At 49.3% G+C, this 23,748-nt stretch overlaps 1 protein-coding gene across 1 annotated transcript in view; it reads right to left on the bottom strand.

Moving 5' to 3' along the window:
- XKR6 (XK related 6) overlaps positions 1-20,787 on the bottom strand; it is a gene marked incomplete at its 5' end in the record, with an annotated part of 161,663 nt that extends 140,876 nt beyond the window's left edge. Inside the window, one exon of the mRNA XM_083733382.1 lies at positions 19,973-20,787. Coding sequence (XP_083589508.1) covers positions 19,973-20,787 — 815 coding nt within the window. The remainder of the gene's footprint in view (positions 1-19,972) is intronic.
- Positions 20,788-23,748: the final 2,961 nt, after the last annotated feature.

The following is a 23,748-nucleotide window of genomic DNA, read 5'->3' as shown; positions in this document are numbered from 1 at the left end:
CTGCAAGAGAAGGGAGTTGGTCCCTCATCCCCATACCATCCCAACCCAGCCATAGGACCTCTGTCTTCGAAGGATTTAATCAGATGGTGGTGAGGTTGCTGCACCCTGGCTCAGTAGAAGGAAGCAGACAAAGAGTCGGCAACTGAGGAGTCTCACTGACTTCTGTCTCCCTGTTTCTCTCCCCATCTCTTCGTAGGGTTTCGTATGTTAGTGTGGTTTTCTTTTTGCAAAAGGTACTTTATGTTTTATTCCTGGAACGACTCCCACCTCCCCCCTTTGCATCAGACGGTGTGTACATTTTGTTGGCTGCCTTCTGTTCATAAACAATCTGTTGAGTGTTTCCTCGACTTAGACAGAACTGGGATGGCGTCCAATCCCAGCCTAAAGCCATTCGCGGCTCGCAGAGGCTGCTGGCTTGCTGACGCGGTTGCCATCTCACTTGACGGCACCGCCGGAGGGGGGCTAAGCTGGCGGGTCCCCCTTCTTGATAGGGGGTGCCAGGCACAACAGCAACACCCACCCACAACCCCTCGTCTTAATTCCAGTTCCCCCCAGATCAGTTTACATTTAAAAATGGGGGGGGGGACCCCATGGAAATACACATTTTTATAAAGCCATTTTCCGTGGGATCGTAAGATTAGCCTGCTAGGAGCCATTGCCCCACATATAGCCTCTCACCCACTGCATAACTGTAAAAAATTGGTATTTTGGTGGGTGGCGCTGGGGGGTAAACCACAGAGCCTAGGACTTGCCGATCAGAAGGTCGGCAGTTTGAATCCTCGTGATGGGGTGAGCTTCCGTTGCTCAGTCCCTGCTCCTGCCAACCTAGCAGTTCGAAAGAACGTCAAAGTGCAAGTAGATAAATAGGTACCACTCCTGTGAGAAGGTAAACGGTGTTTCCGTGCGCTGCTCTGGTTCGCCAGAAGCAGCTTAGTCATGCTGGCCACATGACCCGGAAGCTGTATGCCGGCTCCCTCGGCCAATAAAACGAGATGAGCGCCGCAACCCCAGAGTCGGTCACGATTGGACCTAATGGTCAGGGGTCCCTAACGTACAATTTGGAACTCCCTGCCCACATGTTTAGAAAATTGATGTGAGTTTTAATCTCTTTTTTTTAGTCTATTGCCAATTGAACTTTTCCAAAGTCTGAAATTATTGTCAATTCTTTTTACGGATAACGTTCTCTTTGTGTAAGCAGCTTTGAGGTTTCTTTGTTAGCTCGCTTGCTTTTACAGTAAAGGGGTGTGTACATTTTATTAAATAGGTAAATTAAAACCAATTGTGGACAAGACCGATTCCTCGAAGGGTGATCTCCATTTATTTGGTTTTTGCCAACGCAGCTAAAAGTTAAGTGCGGCTTCGATGCAGTTTGAACTTCATAACCTCCCTGTTTTCTTTCTTTTATATATTAACGTGAAGGCAGCTCTTTGGTTTTCTCCAGAAACGATTCAAAGCACACACTGTTTTAATTCTGAAGAATAAAACAAGTCTCTCATCAAGAATAGCTTATGCGGCGCAGTGCCTCCCATTGTCTTTCCTGCATCTTCCAAGGTTCAACGTCATTGGACACCTCTGAGTTCTTGCATCCCGTGCTGTGCAGTTAGAAATTCAGATATACAGTGGACGCTTGGGTTGCGAACATGATCCGTGTGGGATGCACGTTTGCAACCTGCAGCGTTCACAACCCGCAGTGGTGTGTCTGTGCACATGTGGGTTGCGATTCAGCGCTTCTGCACATGCGCGACCCCTGAAACCGGGAAGTAACTTGTTCCGGTACATCCGGGTTTCGGCGGGTTCGTAACCCAAAAAAACCAAAACCGCAACTTGAAGCGTCTGTAACCCGAGGTATGACTGTATAAGCTGAGTGACAAATGGTTCCTTAAACCAGAATTACGGTTGCCAAAAGGGAAGACCTAGTTGCCATTTTGGGGCCAGATGGCTCGAAAGTCATATTTTTCAATATGGTTTTTTGGTTCCTAAAACTCATTCAGTTTGTGCAGCTAAAATATAATGGATAGAATCCTACGTGGTGGGGTATTAGTGTGTGAAAACAATCCAGATCCAACTATCCCCAGGCATTTGCCTCCAGATGATGGAGAGGCATGGTCGCAAGTGGCCGATAAAGGGTAAAGGTAAAGGGGACCCCTGGCCATTAGGTCCAGTCATGACCGATTCTGGGGTTGCGCGGTCATCTTGCTCTATAGGCCAAGGGAGCTGGCGTTTGTCCGCAGACAGCTTCCAGGTCATCTGCCCAGCATGACTAAGCCGCTTCTGGCGAACCAGAGCAGCACACGGAAACGCCTTTTACCTTCCCGCCAGATTCCCGCCTATTTATCTACTTGCACTTTGACGTGCTTTCGAACTGCTAGGTTGGCAGGACCAGGGACTGAGCAACGGGAGCTCACCCCGCCGCGGGGATTCAAACCGCCGACCTTCTGATCGCTAAGTCCTAGGCTCTGTGGTTTAACCCACAGCGCCACCCGCGTCCCTTCATGGCCGATAGCCGGGTGCCAAATGAGCCCGGTGCCTGGCAGATTTCGGACGCTGTCGCCACACACATGTGCTGCGAAGGTTTGGATCTAGACTCTTTATCTGCCAAGCTTGTGTGTACATTATTCTCTCTGTGTGTAAAACACTCCTAAGAAAACAGCAGGCTTCAATGCGGTAAACAATTGTGCAAATCCAGCCTCATATTGAGCGACTCGAGTCAAGTGTCTTCCAAGTCCGCCACATTTCATAGAATATTCCACAGATCACCTTCAATCGATGTAAGAACGTAAAAAAGCAAACAACTTGCACAAAAGCCACTTAAGTCGAGTTCAGGCATGACTGAAGTGGTGGGTGGGTGGGTGTCTGCTGGGGAAAAAGCAGCACATTGGGTTCCTGAATCACCTTGGTAATATATGGAAACTCCAATCATGTGGATTCATCTTGATCGTGTTCTCCTTTCCCATACCACAGGGTTGTCATGCGCCCGGAATTTCCCAGACATAGCTGGAATACAGGGCTGGATTATGTTTGATGACGCCCTAAGCTACTGAAGGCAATGGGGCACTTTATATGTCCAGCTGTCCTTTGTCACAACAAATTGTCGCTGTTTTTTTGTGTTGAATATATGCTATATGTATGTATGGAAGTGATGTATGGAAGTGAGAGCTGGACTGATCGCCGAAGAATGGATGCTTTTGAATTCTGGTGCTGGAGGAGACTCTTGAGAGTCCCATGGACTGCAAGAAGATCAAACCGATCCATTCTGAAGGAAATTAGCCCTGAGAGCTCACTGGAAGGACAGATCCTGAAGCTGAGGCTCCAAGACTTTGGCCACCTCGTGAGAAGAGAAGACTCCCTGGAAAAGACCCTGATGTTGGGGAAGATGGAGGGCACAAGGAGAAGGGGACGACAGAGGATGAGATGGTGGGACAGTGTTCTCAAAGCTACCAGCATGAGTTTGACCAAACTGCGGGAGGCAGTAGAAGACAGGAGTGCCTGGCGTGCTCTGGTCCATGGGGTCACGAAGAGTCGGACACGACTAAACGACTAAACAACAACAACAACAATATGCTATATGGTAATTTATGGACCTAATAGGTATCTCAAGCCATTTGCGCGTGTGGCCATGCAACCAGTCCATGCAGAATGTAGGCACCCTATATATAGAAAGGAGCAAACCAGTGATATTTTAGGGAGCAGGCTGCCAGGCTTACATCATAGGAGCCTACAAAACACTGTTGCTGTATGTAGGCTTTATTATATTATGGCAACCTATGTCGGAAGTCTAGATTTTTTGCAAATTTCCTTAAAAATATCTCAAAAGCTTTTTCTTTTTCTTAAAAGATTATGCAAAAGCTCAACAACTTTTGTGTCCGGATTTTCACTTTTTGAAATATGGCAACCCGACATACCATCTCGGCAGAAGAGCCTTTGCTCTCCTACTTTTAAGGCTCGCCAGGTTGTGGGAGAAGGTGGGTCTGCAATGCTTTCTAGTGATAACGTGGCAGCCAGCTCCTCCTCCTCCTCTCCCATTGTTTCCCAACTTCCCCCCTCATCTTCCTCTGAGCGTTGATCTCCCTCAAACCCCTGTTGTAATTCTGAACTGTCTTCTTCTTCCCTGGAATGGTCAGGCTGGGGAGGCAGTCTCCCCCTTTCCTCCTCTGCCCAGTCCCTGACATCACCCCACTTGGTCACTAGACAGGACCGGGAAATTATTTGGTCCACCCGGATGCCTGAATGACATCCCTAAGCAGAGATCTGCAACCGCTAAGAACATAACAGAACACCATATAACACCGGTCCAAAAGATCTTCATTGGCTCCCAGTATGTTTCCGAGCACAAGTGTTGGTGCTGACCTTTAAAGCCCTAAAAGGCCTCGGCCCAGTATACCTGAAGGAGCGTCTCCACCCCCATCATCCAGCCCGGACACTGAGGTCCAGTGCCGAGGGCCTTCTGGTGGTTCCCTTGCTGCAAGAAGTGAGGTTACAGGGAACAAGGCAGAGGGCCTTCTCGGTAGTGGCACCCGCCCTGTGGAATGCCCTCCCAGCAGATGTCAAGGCAATAAACAACTTTTAAAAGACAACTGAAGGCGGCCCTGTTTAGGGAAGTTTTTAATGTCTGATGCTGTATTGTTTTTAATATTCGGTTGGAAGCCGCCCAGAGTGGCTGGGGAAACCCAGCCAGATGGGTGGGGTATAAAAAAATTATTATTATTATTATTATTATTATTATTATTATTATTATTATTAGTGCAGAAGAAGAGTCCTGCTGGATCAGACCAAAGGCTGATCCAGTCTCCTGTTGTCACAGCGGCCAACCAGATGCAAGAGCATTCTTCTCACAGTTGGTATAAGGGGCTTATGGTGGCTATTGAAGATAGCAATCACAGCCACAACAAAATACTTATTTGACACGGGTTTGTCTAATTCCCTCTAAAAGATGTCCAAGCTGACTCAAGACATTTTTACACTTTAATCCAGGCTTCTGGCAAAGTTAGTTCTGTTAATTAAGCAAAGCGCACAGAAGCCCTTCTAAACCATTTTGCCAACCACTCCAGAGGTCCCTGGCTGAGGACGTCCCATTGATGGGCTTGGTACTATAAACCACAGCTGCAAATCAGAGCATTGCCCCTTTAAATGCTCCAGATCTTCACTTGAGGAGTGGAGTCTCTCACCAGCCCTACCAGGAGAATTCAGGAATTCAACCTGAGACCATCTGCAAGCAAAGAATGTGCTTTAGACCTGAGCCCACCTCCATCAAGGCAACATCATTGCTGGTGCACCCAGAGCCATCATTGCAGCTGAGCCAAACACCCAACACCATACAGCTTGGTTCTGGCCCTCTCCATACCACCTTTGCCAGATCTCAGACTGAATTTCCCTCTTCTTGGCTGTCTTCTCTGCCACCCTAGCTGGCCATTCAGAATCCTGGCTCCTGCCCCATATGGCACACGAGACTATGAGACATCATAGGCTCAGCCAAGAAAACCATGGGATTGGCTCATGTGCAACAATTCTCCATTCTTCTAAATATATTGAGGGTTTCACTTCCACCATTCATTCCAGAGCTGTGTTGTTATTGTTTTTAAAGCATCCCTCGTTTAGCATACACGTGCAACACCCAAACACATGCCTTTCACAGTGACTATCAGGCATGGAGATGCGTCATTAATGTAGTCTAAACAAACAGCTTTGATGAGATGATGCTAATAATTCTACTACTGTTGTTGCTGGTGCTTATTGTTTATATGGGTGCTGATCGCCGAAGAATGGATGCTTTTCAATTATGGTGCTGGAGGAGACTCTTGAGAGTCCCATGGACTGCAAGAAGATCAAACCGATCCATTCTGAAGGAAATCAGCCCTGAGTGCTCACTGGAAGGACAGATCCTGAAGCTGAGACTCCAATACTTTGGCCACCTCATGAGAAGAGAAGACTCCCTGGAAAAGACCCTGATGTTGAGAAAGATAGAGGGCACAAGGAGAAGGGGACAACAGAAGACGAGATGGTTGGACAGTGTTCTCGAAGCTACCAGCATGAGTTTGACCAAACTGCGGGAGGCAGTGGAAGACAGGAGTGCCTGGCGTGTTCTGGTCCATGGGGTCACAAAGAGTCAGACACGACTAAATGACTAAACAACAACAACTATTTTTGTTGCAACCCTTACAACAAACTTGCAAAGTAGGTCAGCGTTAATATCCCCAAGTTGTGGTTGAGGGTTGGCCAGCCTGAGACCAAGCCACTTGCCTAAGGTGGATTGGTGAGTTTACTGCAGAGGAGAGCAATGAGAGTAAGTATCCCAGGATCAAAGTACTGGGGAGGGTGCTGGAAGTCATCTAGTCTGGCCCTCAATAGTTTTCAAAACTAGCCAGGAGCCAGGCGCATTTTGCACCTGACTGTTGGACACTTGCCACCAAGTGAAGAGCCTTGTCACTAGGATGATGCCTGACATCTCCACCATCTGGAGGTATATACCTGGGCACTATTGGATCTTGGTTGTTTTCACACACCAGCAATACATCCTGCAGAATTCTACCCATTATATTTTATCTGCACAATCCGAAAAAAATCCCTGAACCAAAATGCAGCCTGAGCCAGAGCAGTGAATGACATTATAGTTAATTGTCGTTGCGTGTCTTCACTTACCCCACCCCCACTGCCCTGCTCAGAGTTGTGAAGAATATTCTTACATTATGAACGTTCCGTGTCACTAATAGGAAAAAGAGGTAGGAATAGGCCAATGTAGGTATGGACTGTCCCTGGATAAAGTGACTTTTCTGCTTTAAGTTCTCAAAGTTCTTAACCTACCTCAAGGTTGTCCACTGGACTAGCCAGATGTTTAACTGAGAATCAATCACAGACAGCCCATCATTTGAAAAATAAGGCTTTAGAGCTCATTTGGCCAAAAATACCAGCTAGACATTTCATTTTGGTGACTGCAACCTAACACTGAGCTAGAGCATGCCCAATGGATGGTTGTCCAGTCTCTCCTTCAAGACCTCCAGACACATAGGGTCCACCACCCTTCTAGTCAACTGGTTCCACTGCTGACCTGTTCTTGCCATCAGAAGATTTCTTCTAACATTCCACCAAAAACCACCTTCCTGTACTTTAATCCCATTAGATCCAGCCTTGCCTTCCAAGACAAATCTATGCTCTCTTCTTTGTGACATCACATACCTGGAGAAGGCTACCATCCTCTCTCTAATCCCTTTTTGATCCTTTGTGCTAAACATATAATAGATAAGAGCCTGCTGGATCAGGACAGTGGTTTGTCTAGTGCAGCATCCTGTTCTGTGACCAAACAGACCCCTGTGGGAAATCCAAAAGCAGGATCTCACCACAACAAGGTTCTCCCTATTTGTCTTGTGTGAGTGTCTATAGGCAGTTGGAGGATGGTTGGCGGCTAACAGAGTGAGGTTGAATCCTGACAAAACAGTACTGTTTTGGGGGGCCAGGGAGGTGTGGGGGATTCCCTGGTCCTGAATGGGGTAACTGTGCCCCTGAAGGACCAGGTGTGCAGCCTGGGAGTCATTCTGGACTCACAGCAGTCCATTGAGGTGTAGGTCAATTCTGTGTCCAGGGCAGCTGTCTCCCAGCTCCATCTGGTACGCAGGGTGAGACCCTACCTGCCCACAGACTGTCTTGCAAGAGTGTGCATGCTCTGGTTATCTCATGCTTGGACTACTGCAATGCGCTCTACGTGGGGCTACCTTTGAAGGTGACCCGGAAACTGCAACTAAACCAGAAATTGGCAGCTAGACTGGTGACTGGGAGTGGCCACCGAGACCACATAACACTGGTCCTGAAAGACCTACATTGGCTCCCAGTACATTTCTGAGCACATTTCAAAGTGTTGGTGCTGACCTTTCAAGCCCTAAACAGCCTTGGCCCAGTATACCTGAAGGAGAGTCTCTACCCCTATCGTTCAGCCTGGACAGTGAGGCCCAGCCCCTAGGGCCTTCTGGCAGTTCCCTCCCTGCGAGAAGTGAAGCTACAGGGAACCAGGCAGAGGGCCTTCTCAGTAGTGGTGTCCACCCTGTGGAACGCCCTCTCACCTGATGTCAAGGAAATAAACAACTATCTGACTTTTAGAAGACACCTGAAGGCAGCCCTGTTTAGGGAAGTTTTTAATCTCTGATGTTTTAGCGTGTTTTTAATATTCTGTTGGGAGCCGCCCAGAGTGGCTGGGGAGACCACCTTAATTGCTCTCCTCTGAACTTCTCCACATGACAGGTCCCTTCACCCATGCCATGCTCTTTCCCACACCGGTTTAACACGAGAACCTAAGAGTCATTTGCTCACACGATGTTCCATTCAACTCAGCATCCTTCCAACAACAGCCAGGATCATGGCAACCATCCCGCTACTCCATAACATCTGGCAATCAGCTATATCAGCAGGAAGTCTGTGCTTTTGCCGCCATGGCTAGTAGCCATCAATACATATCTGGCTGGCCAAGAAACTTCATTAAAAAAATGTAGTATAAACACCAACAACTGGGAAACACTGGCCTGCGAGCACTCCAGTTGGAGAACAGCCTTTACCAAAGGTGTCATGGACTTTGAAGATGCTCAAACTCAGGACAAAAGGGAGAAATGTGATAAGAGGAAGGTACACTTGGCAAACCCTCACCATGATCAACTCCCGCCCCAAAACCAATGTCCCCACTGTGGAAGGACGTGTGGATCCAGAATTGGCCTCCACAGTCACTTACGGACTCACTGTTAAGACCATTTTCATGGAAGACAATCTTGGCTACAAGTGATTGCCAAAGAAAAAGAAGAATAAGACACTTTATAGAGGAGCATAATCCTGCTTTATTTATTTTTTCATTCTTTGCTTTTATTATCCTCATAAATCACGCTGAGTAAGTTTTTTTTATAAACAAACAAATATTATTTCCCTAATACCTCTGTGCACCTCCCCCCATATCCTGAATCTTTTTGGATCAGGAAGTAAACTGGTAACGTTTGACTTGCAAAGGAGCCTGCAAATGTAATGGCCCGCAAAAATGTTTACAACCTCACCTGCCTGAACGCCTCTGTGTTAATTATTTGAAACCTAGGAGAAACTGAGAACAAATGTGTTGGGAGACAATTCTCTACAGCTGAACAGCAGAATATAGGAAGAATACAACAGCTCCATAGAATGCATTGCAGTAGTCCAAGTGGGAGATAACCAGACCATGCACCACTCTGGCGAGACAGGCAGGTAGGGTCTCAGTCTGCGTACCAGATGGAGCTGATAAACAGCTGCACTGGACACAGAATTGACCTACACCTCCATGGAGAGTGCAGAATGACTCCCAGGATGCGCACCTGGTCCTTCAGGGGCACACTTACCCCATTCAGGACCAGGGAGTCCTCCACACCCGCCCGCCTCTTGTCCCCCCAAAACAGTACTTCTGTCTTGTCAGGATTCAACCTCAATCTGTTAGCCGCCATCCATCCATAGCTAAACTGTGGAACTTGTTTCTGAAGGAGGCAGTGAGGGCCACCTGCCTGTCTTGGACTAATTCATGGAGGAGAGGCCTACCAATGCTTGCTATCCACAATGGCTGTGCTGTGTCTCCGTAGTTGGACACAGTAATTCTTATGAATAGCAGTTGTTGGAAACCAGAGGAGGGGAGAGGGCTCTTGTCCTTGGATCCTGCTTATGGCTGTACCACAGGCATCTGGTTGAGTGCTGGTCTAGTTGACCCTTGGCCTGGTCCCTCAGTCACTGCCTTTGCTTTTTGAATGATGACTCAGAATAGCAATTCGCTAGTACCTCTTCACACAATGCGTCTTCAGTTTGTGAGATTTGCTGCCATGCCATATAGTTTTGGCTGCTGGTTTAGAAGGCCGTTAGCCACGATGCCTCTGCAGAACCTTTGAAGGTGGGACTACCTTTGTAGGTGACCCGGAAACTACAACTAATCCAGAATGCGGCAGCTAGACTGGTGACTGGGAGTGGCCACCGAGACCATATAACATCGGTCTTGAAGGACCTAGATTGGCTCCCAGTACGTTTCCGAGCACAATTCAAAGTGTTGGTGCTGGCCTTTCAAGCCCTAAATGGCCTTGGTCTAGTATACCTGAAGGAGTGTCTCCACCCCCATCGTTCAGCCAGGACACTGAGGTCCAGCTCTGAGGGCTTTCTGGCAGTTCCCTCCCTGTGAGAAGTGAGGTGACAGGGAACCAGGCAGAGGGCCTTCTCGGTGGTGGCGACCGCCCTGTGGAACACCCTCCCACCAGATGTCAAAAAGAAAAACAACTACCAGAGTTTTAGAAGACATCTGAAGGCAGCCCTGTTTAGGGAAGCTTTTAATGTTTAATAGGTTTTGTATTTTAATATTCGGTTGGAAGCTGCCAAGAGTGGCTGGGGAAACCCAGCCAGATGGGCGGGGTATAAATAATAAATTATTATTATTATTATTATTATTATTATTATTATTATTATTACCATTTAAAGATGATTATCCATCCCAATGTTCAGCTTTGAAGCAGCAAAGAAGGCATTGTCCTCCTTTGTACACACAAGTAGGAGGATTGCCACCCTACAGGGCAGGTTTTGTGACCTTGATTTCATCCTGGGGTCGCACTCGATCCCATGAGCGTTTGCCAACACTAGAACCGTACCACCTTCCAACGTAAACTGAGCGGGATTCCCCCCGGCGACCGTCCACCAGAAGGGCAGCTGGGAATTCGCATCGTTCTGGACGCACCATGCCGCAATCTGCTGCCGACTGAAGGGGGATTAAATTATACAGCCTCCGCTGCGAGCTAAACTTCTTATGTTTTTCAGGACAGAGCAAATTATGACCCACTAACCTACTTGTGGCCACAGCTTAAACAAAAGGTGGACCCGCTGGAGAAACGAAGAACCCGCGTGCCACTTTGGGGCAGCTGATACGGGACAACATATTCCCTTTCTCTGAGCAAAGGAAGGCATTTGGGGCCTGCAGCAGAAATCTGGGGAGGCGGCCATCTGCTCATGGCGACCCTTTACTTTTGCCCTCTATAATACAGTAGGAGGGAATTCAGTCCCAGGGACTGAATATGGCCCTCCAGACATCTTTATCTGGCCCTCAGAAGTCTCCCCAAGCCACATCCCTCATCGGACTTGTTTGACACTAGGAATTCCTGGCTGGGAAGTGTCCTTGAACCCTGCTAAGCGCTCTTGCATGCCTGGATAGAGAGGACGTAAATGCGTGATGACAACGACAACGACGATTGCAGTACAGTGGTACCTTGGTTCTCAAACGACTTGGTTCCCAAACGCTGAAAACCTGGAAGTGTTCCGGTTTTCAAATGTTTTTCAGAAGCCGAACATCCGACGCAGCTGTCGGCTATTGTTTCCGGGGCGCTTGCACCAATCAGAAGCCGTGCCTTGGTTTTCAAACATTTCGGAAGTCAAATGGACTTCGGGAACGGATTAAGTTTGGCACTTTTGTTTTGGCTATTTATTTTGTGTTTTTGTGGCTTTTTTGCTTAATTTGTTTTTGTGACTGTGTGAAACCCAGTTCAGCTACTGATTGATTGATTATGTGATTGCGGAAATGAATAAAAGCCCCCCATCAAACAATGACTATCATCAGTGCAGGTAAGAATTTTTTTTAAAAAAAATTATCATCTACAATACAGTGGTACCTCGGGTTAAGTACTTAATTCGTTCCGGAGGTCCGTTCTTAACCTGAAACTGTTTTTAACATGAAGCACCACTTTAGCAAATGGGGCCTCCTGCTGCTGCCGCGCCGCTGGAGCACGATTTCTGTTCCCATCCTGAAGCGAAGTTCTTAACCCAAGGTACTATTTCTGGGTTAGCGGAGTCTGTAACCTGAAGCGTCTGTAACCTGAAGTGTATGTAACCTGAGGTACCACTTGACTGTCTTATTTATAGTATAGTATAGTATAGTATAGTATAGTATAGTATAGTATAGTATAGTATATTACATTGATTACTGCTTTTATTCTATGGATCAATGGTCTTGTTATATAGTAAAATTCATGTTAAATTGCTGTTTTAGGGGTTGTTTTTAAAAGTCTGGAACGGATTAATTTGTTTTGCATAACTTTCTATGGGAAAGCGTGCCTTGGTTTTGGAACGCTTTGCTTTTGGAACAGACTTCCAGAACGGATTAAGTTTGAGAACCAAGGTACCACTGTGTATAATTATACACCTGGAGCAAATGAGGCACGTCTACCTGGGAAGGTAGCCCACCTAGGAGAAGGAAAACTCAGCTCCTCAACCTCCGCTGCTTTGTGGGATATCGTCAGGAGAAGAGACAACTGCCGAATAAACGCTACACAATTGCACGCCTCCTTCCAGCAACTCCTGCAGCCAAGCTGGTGCCAAATGTCTTGCTCTGCTTTCCTTTGAACCACATCAGCAAGGTCGAGAAGGTGGTCTTGTCATCCAGGTAGCCCAGGACCTCCATACATCCTGCCCAGGTGAGGTCACGTCAATGTTGCTAAGACAATGGTTTGACTTCACCCCTGGAGGCTCATTCCATTGTACCATGAGACAGAATGATGCCCACAATTTATACCCTGCCTTTCTCCCCCCAAAGGCATTTTAGAGATAAAAATGACAACAGCTAAAAACACAGGAAAGAACAATTTAAAAAAAAAACAGTTAAACACTGGTAGAGTGTTGGTATTAAAACCAAACAAATAATTACAGTAAAAGCCAAATGGTTCCAGCCCTTTCATTAAAAGCAATATATTCCCAATAGCCTGTTGGAACAAGAAAGTCTTCACCTGCCAGCAGAAGGGAAACAAAGAGGAAGCCAGTCTTAGGGAGGGAGTTCCAAAGTCTTGGCCACCATAGAAGTCAGCCAAGCTTGCAGTGGTGCTGTGGTCTAAACCACTGAGCCTCTTGGGCTTGCCAATCGAAAGGTCGGTGGTTTGAATCCCCACGAGGGGTGAGCTCCTGCTGCTCTATCCCAGCTCCTGCCAACCTAGCAGTTTGAAAGCACGTCAAAGTGCAAGTAGATAAATAGGTACTGCTGTGGCAGGAAGGTGTTTCTGTGAGCTCTGGTTTCTGTCATGATGTTCCATTGCACCAGAAGTGGTTTAGTCATGCTGGACAAACACCAGCTCCCTTGGCCTGAAAGCGAGTTGAGCGCTGCAACCCCATAGTCACCTTTGACTTGACTTAACTATCCAAGGTGTCCTTTACCTTACCTTTACATTTACCTATCTCAGGAGTGCCCATGACGTGTTATCTGCACTGTACCCCTTATTCCTATTGGCAAATGTCGCTTGGGTGTGGCCAAGCCTTCATTTTCACAGTCAGCTGGAGATGTTTTTAAGGCTCTGACCCTCTCCAAATTCCCTTCCACGCAGGATTTTCTCAAATGCAACCAAGTACAATTTTTCAGCCATATTGGGGGTGGGGGGAGTTTCGTCTTCAAGAATCTTAAAACATTCGGGAAACTTTGGTCTTTCGCTTTTTAAAAAAAGGTGGAAAGGGAAGAGGGAATTTCAACTGCAGCTTACATGCGGAATAACAGTGTGACTAACCAGCCACATGAAATAACTTTGCTCAATCAAATATAAGTTTCCATACGGCAATCTTTTAAAATTAAATTTACCAACCATACAACATACCCTATGATACTAATATATAGCATATAATACATAACGAAACCTAATCTTATATACTATATACTATAATAATATACTATACTATAGTATATATACTATAATAATATTTATAGTATTATATATAATATAGTATATACTATATATATAGTATGTGTGTATATATATATATACACACACACACACACACACACACACACACAATAATAATATTTAATACACAACATCATTATTTATTGCTCTGTATATCACCTCCTAAATATTACAACATTCCAGTTTGCTGTAGAGGTTTGAGTGCTGGACTAGGAACTAAGAGACCTGAGTTCAAATCACTGCTCAGCCATGAAGCTCACTGGGTGATGGTCTCTCAGCCTAGCCTACCTCACAGCGATCTTGTGAAGATAAAAATGGGGAGGAAGAGAACTGTGTACGTCGCCTTGAGTTCCTTGGACAAAAGGTGGGATAAAAATGCAACAAGAAATAAATCACAACAAATTTTCACAGTGAAAAGGCATCCTATCAATGAATTTTAAACTTTTGTTGCATAAATGTAACGAAAGGTGTATAGGGTTTTTCAAACTGTTCCTTTTCCTGTCTCCCCCAATCATACAATTTCTGTTAATTTAGGACATCGTTGCAATGTACCATGTTTGACTGAGTTGTGTTCTTGTACGGTAGGAATTATAAGCGCGTGCCAACTTGCAGCTACTAACATTCTTGCAGTCAGTGCTTTTTTCCTAGAAAGATAGGTGCCGGTACTCACCATGAATTTATTACAGTAAGCACCATATTTACTGCCACGCAACAGAAGTGTCACACAACAAAAAAGAGGTTCTGGTACTGCGTACCTTTGAGTTCCTCCAGGAAAAAAAAAAAGCTCTGCTTGCAGCTATGGCAATATTTAAGTCTTCCGAGACTTTCCTTGATGACATTTCAGATGCTGGCATTATTCACGTGTCATGGCAAACCATAGTTTACCGTGCATACTCATATACTGGACTCTTTGCTTTTCACTTCTACCACATTGGGGGAGAACAGACCACATTCCCTTGATTAGCTTTATGTCTGAACCGGGGAATGTGACTTGTTGGAGTGAAACAAACCATAACCACCCAATTTCAACACCCGGGCACAGATTTTTGCATTGACCAGTAAACTATTACCCATAGTTTACAGTGATGTGCAAACTGGGTTCCTGTCTCACATCCACCCAGACCTTCTCATTTGTATAAACTTGTTCCCCTGCAATAAATAAGTAAGTAAGTAAGTAAGTAAGTAAGTAAGTAAATAACCCGCCTCCCCAAAATGCCCTGTTCACAGTGAGAGATCCCTAGATCTTTCTGTGAAAGCAACCTTAAACTTGCAACCACATCAGCTCCGAACACCAGGAAAAAGTTCTACTACCGCACAATGATTTTCGCAATAGGGTCAATGCCTCTATAGAGCATGTTAGGCAATTCGGTTCATACATTTATAACATCAACGTCTCTACAAAAGAACCCATGCGCTGTTTGTAGATCCATCCCTACACAAGGATTATAGATAAGCATGCATGCGCTTGAGTTTGCAAATGTAAGAGCATACGAAGCTCCCTTGAATTGAGTCAGCCCTTATGTCTTTCAAGATCAATACTGCCAGCACGGACTGGCAGCTTTCCTCCGAGGCTTCAGGCAGGGGGACATTTCCAGCCATGGCTGGAAACTGAACCGAGGACCTTCTGCATGTGAGGGAAGTGCCACACCAGTGAGCGAGCGTCCCTCTCCCTTCTCCTCAATCACCATGAAAGGTAAGCAAGCTTGATACTGATTCGTTTGCAATGACTGAGTCAGTCCCCGCTCTCTCTCCCCCAGCAAACCCCTCCAAATGCAAACATTTCACCAGTCCAATATGCAAAGATTTTCGCCGCTGGCAAAGGCAGTTTTAAACAGTGTCTGTACGGATTAGCCACACCGCGGCATCCAGGAGTAATTCAAATGACGGTCATAACAGCCAGCGAGGAGGCATTAAAAAAAAAAAAATTAAGAATATACAAAATGACAACCACGAAAGGTTGACAACGGTTACCTCTACGCATTTGTTCAACAGATATGACGGCTGTCCGGGATTCCAAACTGAGCCTTCTCTGCTAATCCATAGCGAAAGAGCCAACGTACGCCAGTTTTAACCCGCATCCCTTGTTCCAGGTAGCAAAGTTTGGAGGAAAACCAAGTGTTCAACTTGGTTGCAACAAATATTCAGAGCCTCTGAGATCGGCGCAATAGCGCATAGTAGGCAATGCGTGGTCCCATGTATTGAATCCAGCTGGGGTGCTATTGGACCCCAGGATCTCACCAGCACCGTTTGTTCCAACGTGGCACAGGATTTTGGGAAGGGTGGGTGGGGAAAGAAGGTGGAATCGGGATCAGCCCTGTCCTTACACACCACCAAGTACTCACACAGTTGCCCCCAAAATGAGACCCACAACATGCCAGACACGTGTTCTACTCCAGCGGCTACTGAGGACTGGCGCATGTGGTTGGTGCCTGGGTACACCACAGGAGGAGAAATGAACTTGGCACACATCCGTTTCTCTCGTGCCACAAGCAAAGCAGAAATCTCTTGGGGAAGGTCTGTGTGTAGGGGGGGAGAACCCTCTTGCGTTCCCCTAAACACGCTAGCATGGAAAAAATAAGGCCATGCAAAAGGGATCTCCTCTGCAAGAAGAGGTGCAAATGACATTTCGGGAAAGCAAGGAAATCTATGCTGCTGTGATGCATGTTTTCACCGTCGCGTTTTTCCCAGGGTTGCAATTTCATACAAGCCACACACACACACACAAGCGGGTGCCTTCCTTCCTACATCACCCCTCTCCGAACGATCTTTGCTGTGCAATCTCCATTTCCCCCCCCTTGGATGTTCCCCCCCCTCACACACACACACCAGCACCAACCTGGCTTCTCCCCACCCTCTCAAAAAGGCTGCCTCCATCTTAAATCGGTTCAAAGCCAATCCAGAGAATTCTGCCGGGGCTGGTTTAGCCCTTCCAATTAATCTGAACATCACTGAGCATCAAACCATCGCTGGGCATCAACCACCTCCCTGCTCCCCTCCCACCAATTCAAATTGTTACAATCTAGCCCTCCACCCTCCTTATTTCACCACCAATATATATAAATATATATTTAGGGCAGTCATTAAAGGAACACATCGGTTAACCCTCCATTTCATTTCCTCCTGCTCCTAACCTCCTCCTGTTTATTTATATTTTTGACTACATCTTTATCATATACACACACACATAAAATGATTGCAAGGAAGAGAGCTCAGTTTGTTCCACTTGCTAATTTCATGCGCACATGTGGATGAGCATCCACGTACGCACATAGGCGTATCTCTAAGGCAAGGGGCTTCCTAAACCATTTCATCTTCCAAACTTTATTCTACCCTCTCTGATTCAGATTACGTAAGCCCAGAGTCTCTCCAGAATGCCTCGTGCGCTCTCAGATCTCTGCACAAAAACTTGAGACGAAAAGAGCGTTCACTTTGGCATCTTGCTACGACCACCCCCTTTTAATTTCAATTTGCAAAACCCCAGAGGGTTCGGCATGTGCACAGAAAGACGCATGACAACCACATTTGCGGGAAACGGTTAGGTGGTGGGCAAGCCTGGGTGGGTGCACCAGAAAAGCCCCCCCCCCACCGCAATTCCTTCTCCATCTTCTCCCTGCAAAGGTTTCCCATCTTAGCAAAGGTCTCTCCAGGACACCCTCTGCATCTTTCTCCACAGTTCCTCTCTCAAAAAGCCGAAGCCAACCCTACCCTAGAGCTCCCCCTCTGTCCGGCAGTGGTATCGACTGTCCTCCTCCTTACTCCGGGTTTCACGTAGCCAAACCATGTGGGTGGAATTTGGGGAGGAGGGAGGTGTAAGGACAGGGAGGGGAGGAGGGAGTCTAGCTCCACATTCACAAATCCTCACGTCAATCCACACGTGAGCACTGTCCTACAGGGAAGACCCATGGCCACCCTCCAGTGTGAGATGTGAGGTACAGGTGTTCTGATTGGGCCATCAGTACTTTCTCTGGAATATTGCTGTTTGCGTCTTCTCTTGAACAGCTGGCCCTAAAGGCCCTCGTTGCTCTGTGCATAGCAGGTAAAGAGAGAGAGATAGAGCCCTTCTGGGCCTATATATAATGTTGCATTTGGGAGGTAAACCACCCTTTGGTGGCTACAACTCTGAATTCCACACACACACACACACCCTTAAAGATGCCTCCATCTCTCCACTAAGTGCATGTCTTAAGGAGGGAGCCATCTCTCTGTTGCCCTACTTTCTGCTCACACTTGCATGTGCAGAGAATTTATCTGGACATCTCAAATCATTAAAGCCCATCCTGGAGGACTCTCCGACGGCTCTCTCTCTCTTTGGTACAAATGCATTTAAATATTCTCTGCAACACAGAGACGCCATAAGGAAATTCAGTCTTCTAGCCCCAGAAAAATACGGGGTAAGGTGCTTTCCTTTTTGCACCCCACAGCTGTTCCTTATTCAAGGGTAGAGTCCCCTATGTCCAATGGGGGACAAGGGAGAGTGTTGTTAGGTTACAACCTTGGTGCCTTCCAAATGGAGGAGGGCTGAAGGGAGAAGATGCTCCCCTCCCACGTCTCCCAGGTCCTCAACTGGTGGGTCAGGACCTACAACTAAGTTGCAGCCTGACCTGCAGTTCACCACAACAGGAGCATTGGCGTCGTGTGAATCTTCTTACATACAGAGAGAGAATAGGCTCCATAAATGCATGTTTGGGTTCAAGGTATGACCAGGGTCCAAAAAAGGCCCCTTCCAGGAAATGCTTACAAAAGTTCTATCATCCCAGGAGGCATCTAGGGTGGAATATCTTTCACCTCTCTGCTATGATGGCTTTAAGGCATTTCATTCCACACAAGGTGATGAGGCTCTCAGGCCTTGCAGCTGCTGTTGGACTCCAACCCCCATCAGCCCCTTCTAGCAGGACCAATGGTCCAGGGGATGATGGGAATTGTAGTACAGCAGTAGTGTAGAGGACCAGCGGCTGGCCTTCCTATCCTTTGACTTCATACCCTCTCCATCTCCAAGCATTGGAGAATGCCAAATTCCCCACCCCACAATTAGGTTTGTGGGGCAGTCCTCCCTATGTCCACCTGTACAAAACGATATTTTGTTTTAGAAGCTGTGCAGAACACCCTTTCTCTCTAGATCTAAAGACACTTGGCCAGATGTCTTCTTCAGGTGACCCGCTTTGTGGAGATGCCCTTGAGCCTGCCAATTGCCCCAGAATATCACCTCTCCTCTGTGCCAGTATCCAAGGCCAACTATACCCTCTCTTATGGGGTGAACTCAGTCTTTGGAAGAGGGGGGGGGGAATCTCTCCTCACCCCAATATCCGTGAAACTTATATAGCAGTGGGCAATTACCTTCCTCCTTTAAATATCCCAACTGCACTAGCGCAGTCTGGGAGGTGAGTCTTGCTGCTTTTTGGGGGTGGGTGATGGGGATTAAGTTTGGGAATGGGTGTGCATCGAAAGCACCCCCTTTTCCTGCTACACCCAATTATATGCTGTGTGTGCTTCCTTTGGGGGGGGAGGTGGGGGAGGGGAGAGGGCTCCAGGTACATGTTCACTCTAACCTGTTATCTGTTTATTTCCTCATAGTGCATACAGGAAATATTCCTAAGGAGGGTTAAGTCTGTATCCTTTACCATAGTGAATGCACAGACTAGCTCACCCTATCTCTGGCCCAAATTCTGGAGGCTGGCTTCCCATTGCTCCAGAAGCTCTTGAATCAGAAGATGCAATCCCCTTTCCCTACCTGTGTTTCAGGAAGGGGGGGCATTCGTCCCCAGTCTCTCCCATGACTCCAGTAGATGCATGTAGGGACAGGAGGAGGGGGGGTTACACCTCTCTCTCCCCCCACCCGGCCTGGGTCTTCCTTCTCTCTAGGAATAACCTCATCGAAACGCTTCTGCAGGGAAATCACCTTGCTCCACCTGTCACCTGCCCTCCAGGTGCAGAAAGGAAGGGGGGTCACCCTTTCCTGGGGCAAAAGATGTGCAAAGTCGGGGGGGGCTTCCTCTTGCCTCCCCCACCACTGTCCCTCATGCCCTTCTGAGAAGTGGTGAGGGTCACTCTCCTGTCTCTACTTGGAACGGGGAATCTTGCTCCCTTCTTCAAAAGCCTTCATGGGGGGAGGGAATAGAACACCTTTACCTGAGTGCATCCAATAACCCTTTGAGGTCATCCTTCCTCCACCTGCCGTTTGAAGACTGGCCTTGTCCAACCTGCCTCCATGTACCTACATATATTTGGGAGAGGGGTATATGACAGACGCCTAACCCCCCCACCTGCAGAGAGCCCCCCACCCGCCCCGCCAGCCCGCTTACCTCCAGACTTGTCCCATCTGCAGCAGGTGAATGACGGACTGCCAAATCCAGACGGAGAGCCTGCAGAGGCGCTGAGCTCCGGGCGTGCCGCCGGCGCCGTGGTAGTGGCGATGCCCGGCGCGGCGGCCGGCCCCGACGGATCCCATCATGGGAGGCCCTCGGCTGGTGAGGCCCTGCACGGCGCCCAGGCCTCCTCCGGTGTAGTCCTGCACGAACCATCGGAAGCTGAGGATCTGCACCAGCACGGAGGGCAGCAGCACGAAGGCCAGCGTCAGGCCGCACCACAGGTAGTCGCGGCGGCCGTAGTGGTCGAGGGCGAGCCAGAGGTCGGTGCCCACGTCGCCCACCAGCACCAGCAGAGCGAGCACGATCCACAGGCAGTCCAGCCACGGCCGCTCCACCGCCAGCCCCGCCGCCGACGGCCCGTCGCCGCCTCCGCCGCCGCTTCCTCCGCCGCCACCTCCGGCCCCCGGCGCCAGCGGGTCGGTGGCTCCGGCCCCCGACCCGCTTCCTCCGGCCCCCCGGCCCAGCAGGCTGCGCAGGCAGGCGCTCCGGCAGCCCCAGTAGCACGACGACGTGTTGCAGCAGTGGCAAATGTGCATGGAGCTGCTCCCGCCGGCCTCGTCGTCCGAGCTCCCGCCGCCGCCTCCGCCGCCTCCGCCACCACCGCAGCCCCCCTGGCCCGCGGCGGCGGCGGCGGCAGCGGCGGCGGCGGCCCCCCCGGCCAGGTGGTGATGATGGTGGTGGTGGTGATAGTGGTGGTCGTCGAGGTTGTGCAGCTGCGAGAAGCCGCTGCCGTCCGACTTGGCCGCCATCACCTCCGCCGCCGGGCCCCCCCGCCGCCGCCGCCGCCGCCTCCTCCACCGCCGCCGCCGCCACCGGGCTCCCCCGCTGCTGCCCGGGCCGGCAGCCCGGCTCCCTCCGCCGCCGCCGCCGCCTGCCCGGCCGCCTGCCTCCCCTCCCTCCTCCTCCTCCTCCTCCCCCGGCCTCCTCCTCCGCCTCCTCCTCCTCCTCCCCGCCGCTTCCTTCCTGCCGCCCCTCCCTCCCGCCTCCCGGGCCCCCTCCGGCCACAGGGCTCGGGATGCCCTCCCCGCCGCCGCCACCGCCGCCACCCACGGCCGCCTCCTCCGCCTCCGCCTCCGCCGCCCTCCTCCTCCTGCTTTCCCCTCCGCTTCCGGGGGAGGAGGAGGGAGGCGCTACAGACCGGCCGGGCCCCCCATCTCCCCTCCCCACCGCCCGCCTGCTCGCGCTCGCCGCCTCCTCCTCTGCTCAGACCCGCAAGCAGCAGCCGCCGCCACCGCCGCCACCGCCGCACAGGAAGGGGCTGGCAGGCAGGCAAGGCAGGCTGGCTAGGGGACCCCTAGTGCCAGCGCCGGGGAAGAGCCGCCAGGCGCTCAGCCGAGGAGGAGGAGGAGGAAGGCGACCACCGGACACACCGGCTGGCACGTCCGCCACGGCCGAGAAGAAGCCCCCCGGCCGCGTGCGCCCAGGCCCGCCCGGCCAGGCCTCTTTGCAGCCCCTGCCACGCGCGCCTCTGCGCCCCTCGCCTCGTCCATCCCGGGAGAGGCGGTCCCTGCGACGCCCCTGGCCCGGAGAGGCCTCCCGCGGTGCGGGTGGAGGGCAGGGGGTGGAGATGTGTGCTTCCGGGCGCCCTCCGCAAGGGGGCGAGGGGCGCCCTCCGGGATGCGCGCAGCCTGCGCCGGCTGCCTGCCTCTCTACCTGCCGAGCGTAAGGCCTGCTCTAGTGGCGCCTTCTCCAAGGAGACACCCCCGCCCCAGGTTTCCTCCTTTGGAATGAGTATGTGACCCCACTCCGAAGCGCTTAAGGGGGGGTCTTCTTCCTGCACCCCCCGGCTATGCCAACAGCCCCAAAGATGCCCTGCAAGCAGGAACACCGGATTTTCCCCACGTCATCCTCCCCCTTGAGTTATTTCAGAAAAGCCGGTCTCTATCATAGCACGGTTCCTTTCCGTTCTGTTCCTCCATGTCAGCTTTCCTAAGAACATCACAAGAGCCCCATGGGGCCGGATCCGGTCCAAGGCCCACCTAGTCCAGCAGCCTGTGCTGACTTTATTCATCTGGGTACCTTTTGCAAAAGCACAGATGCAAAGAATGCGCTAGATCACTTTCTCCTCTGTTTCCTCCTCCTCCCAGCTCTGGAACATCCCCAGTGCTAAATTATATCATCTGTTTTGCATGCAGAAGGTCCCAAATTTAATCTCCAATGGTATCTTCAGGTAGGGCTAGGAGAGAAAACCCTGGAGAGCTGCTACCAGTCAGTGTAGACATTATTGGGCTAGATGGACCCAAAGTTCTGACTGCGTATAAAGCAGATACCTGTTTTCCAGGTTCCTGTTATTAAAAACAAAAAAAAACTTAATCATTTTGGGGAAAATCATAACTTTGTTAGTTTTCTTTACATTCCACACTCTTCCCCCCTTCCCCCCTTTTGATTCCTTATTTATTTTTATTTACATCTGCGGTGGGCACTGTAATCTTCTCAGTGTTCAGTGCCTCCAAAGGTCTTACTCTGACCCAGAGCAGCCCACCTTTTTGTAGACGTAACTTTAGCTTACATCGCAGTGGTTTGGAGTAGTGAATAAGTGTCTCTGGTTCTTCCTGTTCCAAGCACACCCACTTAAAGGCATTCACGTCTTCTTAAATTATTCCACTCCTCTAAAACAAAATTGGTTTTCTGCTCCCACCGCTAACTGCACCTCTCATGACAGCAACCAGACTAACCCACTCGTTGTTGAATTGGAAGCCCCACATTCTTACACACACACCCAAAAAACCCCTATATAGAACCTTATAAGTTTCTACAGCTCTCATTTTTTGCTCTCCATCTATTCCGATAGATCAGACAGGGTTTGGGCCTGATCCGTTAATGCTCTTGCTATGTTCTTATATTGCTCAGTCCATAGAGCATGAGACTCAGACCAGTTCAAGATCAGAGAGCTGGATTCAATCTCTTCACAGTATCTCTTAGCTCAAAAGGCTTCTGAATTCCTTGAGCGGCTTGCTAGCCTTTGACGGGCATTTATTTCCCTTGATCGCTGTCCGTGGTGCTGAAGTTTTGCTTGCCTTAGTGCCTGGTCTGCGCTGCCCGCTAGTTTGCTGGCTGCTGTCTATCCCTGTCCTCAGCGCAGAACCATAGCTGTTAACTTTTCCCTTTTCTTGTGAGGAATCCTATCCGGAATAAGGGAATTTCCCTTTTTAAAAAGGGAGAAGTTGACAGCTAGGCACAGAACTTTGGGGGAGGAGCCTAGGGGCCCTCTCAGCAGGGTGAAGAAGAAGAAGAAGAGTTTGGATTTGATATCCCGCTTTATCACTACCCGAAGGAGTCTCAAAGCGGCTAACATTCTCCTTTCCCTTCCTCCCCCACAACAAACACTCTGTGAGGTGAGTGGGGCTGAGAGACTTCAAAGAAGTGTGACTGGCCCAAGGTCACCCAGCAACTGCATGTGGAGGAGCAGGGAATCGAACCCGGTTCCCCAGATTACGAGACTACTGCTCTTAACCACTACCTCCAAGAGCAGCCAAGAAGGCTTACATTTAGAAATAAGTGAAATAATACACAGTGCCATTCAAAGAGGGGGCCCCATTGCACATAAGGAAATAAGCAAAGTAATATGCATTGCTATTCAGCTCCATGTCGAAATTAATAGACCTAAGTCAGCCTGGATAGCTCAGTTGGTTGGAGCGTGGCGCTGATAATGCCAAGGTTGAAAGTTCGATGTGGACAGCTGCACATTCCTGCATTGCAGGGGGTTGGAC

Source organism: Podarcis gaigeae (genome assembly GCF_964106915.1).
Source record: "Podarcis gaigeae genome assembly, chromosome: 3".
Taxonomy (NCBI): Eukaryota; Metazoa; Chordata; class Lepidosauria; order Squamata; family Lacertidae; genus Podarcis; species Podarcis gaigeae.
The sequence above is the reverse complement of the archived record's forward strand: the minus strand, read 5'-3'. Positions and strand labels throughout refer to the sequence as shown.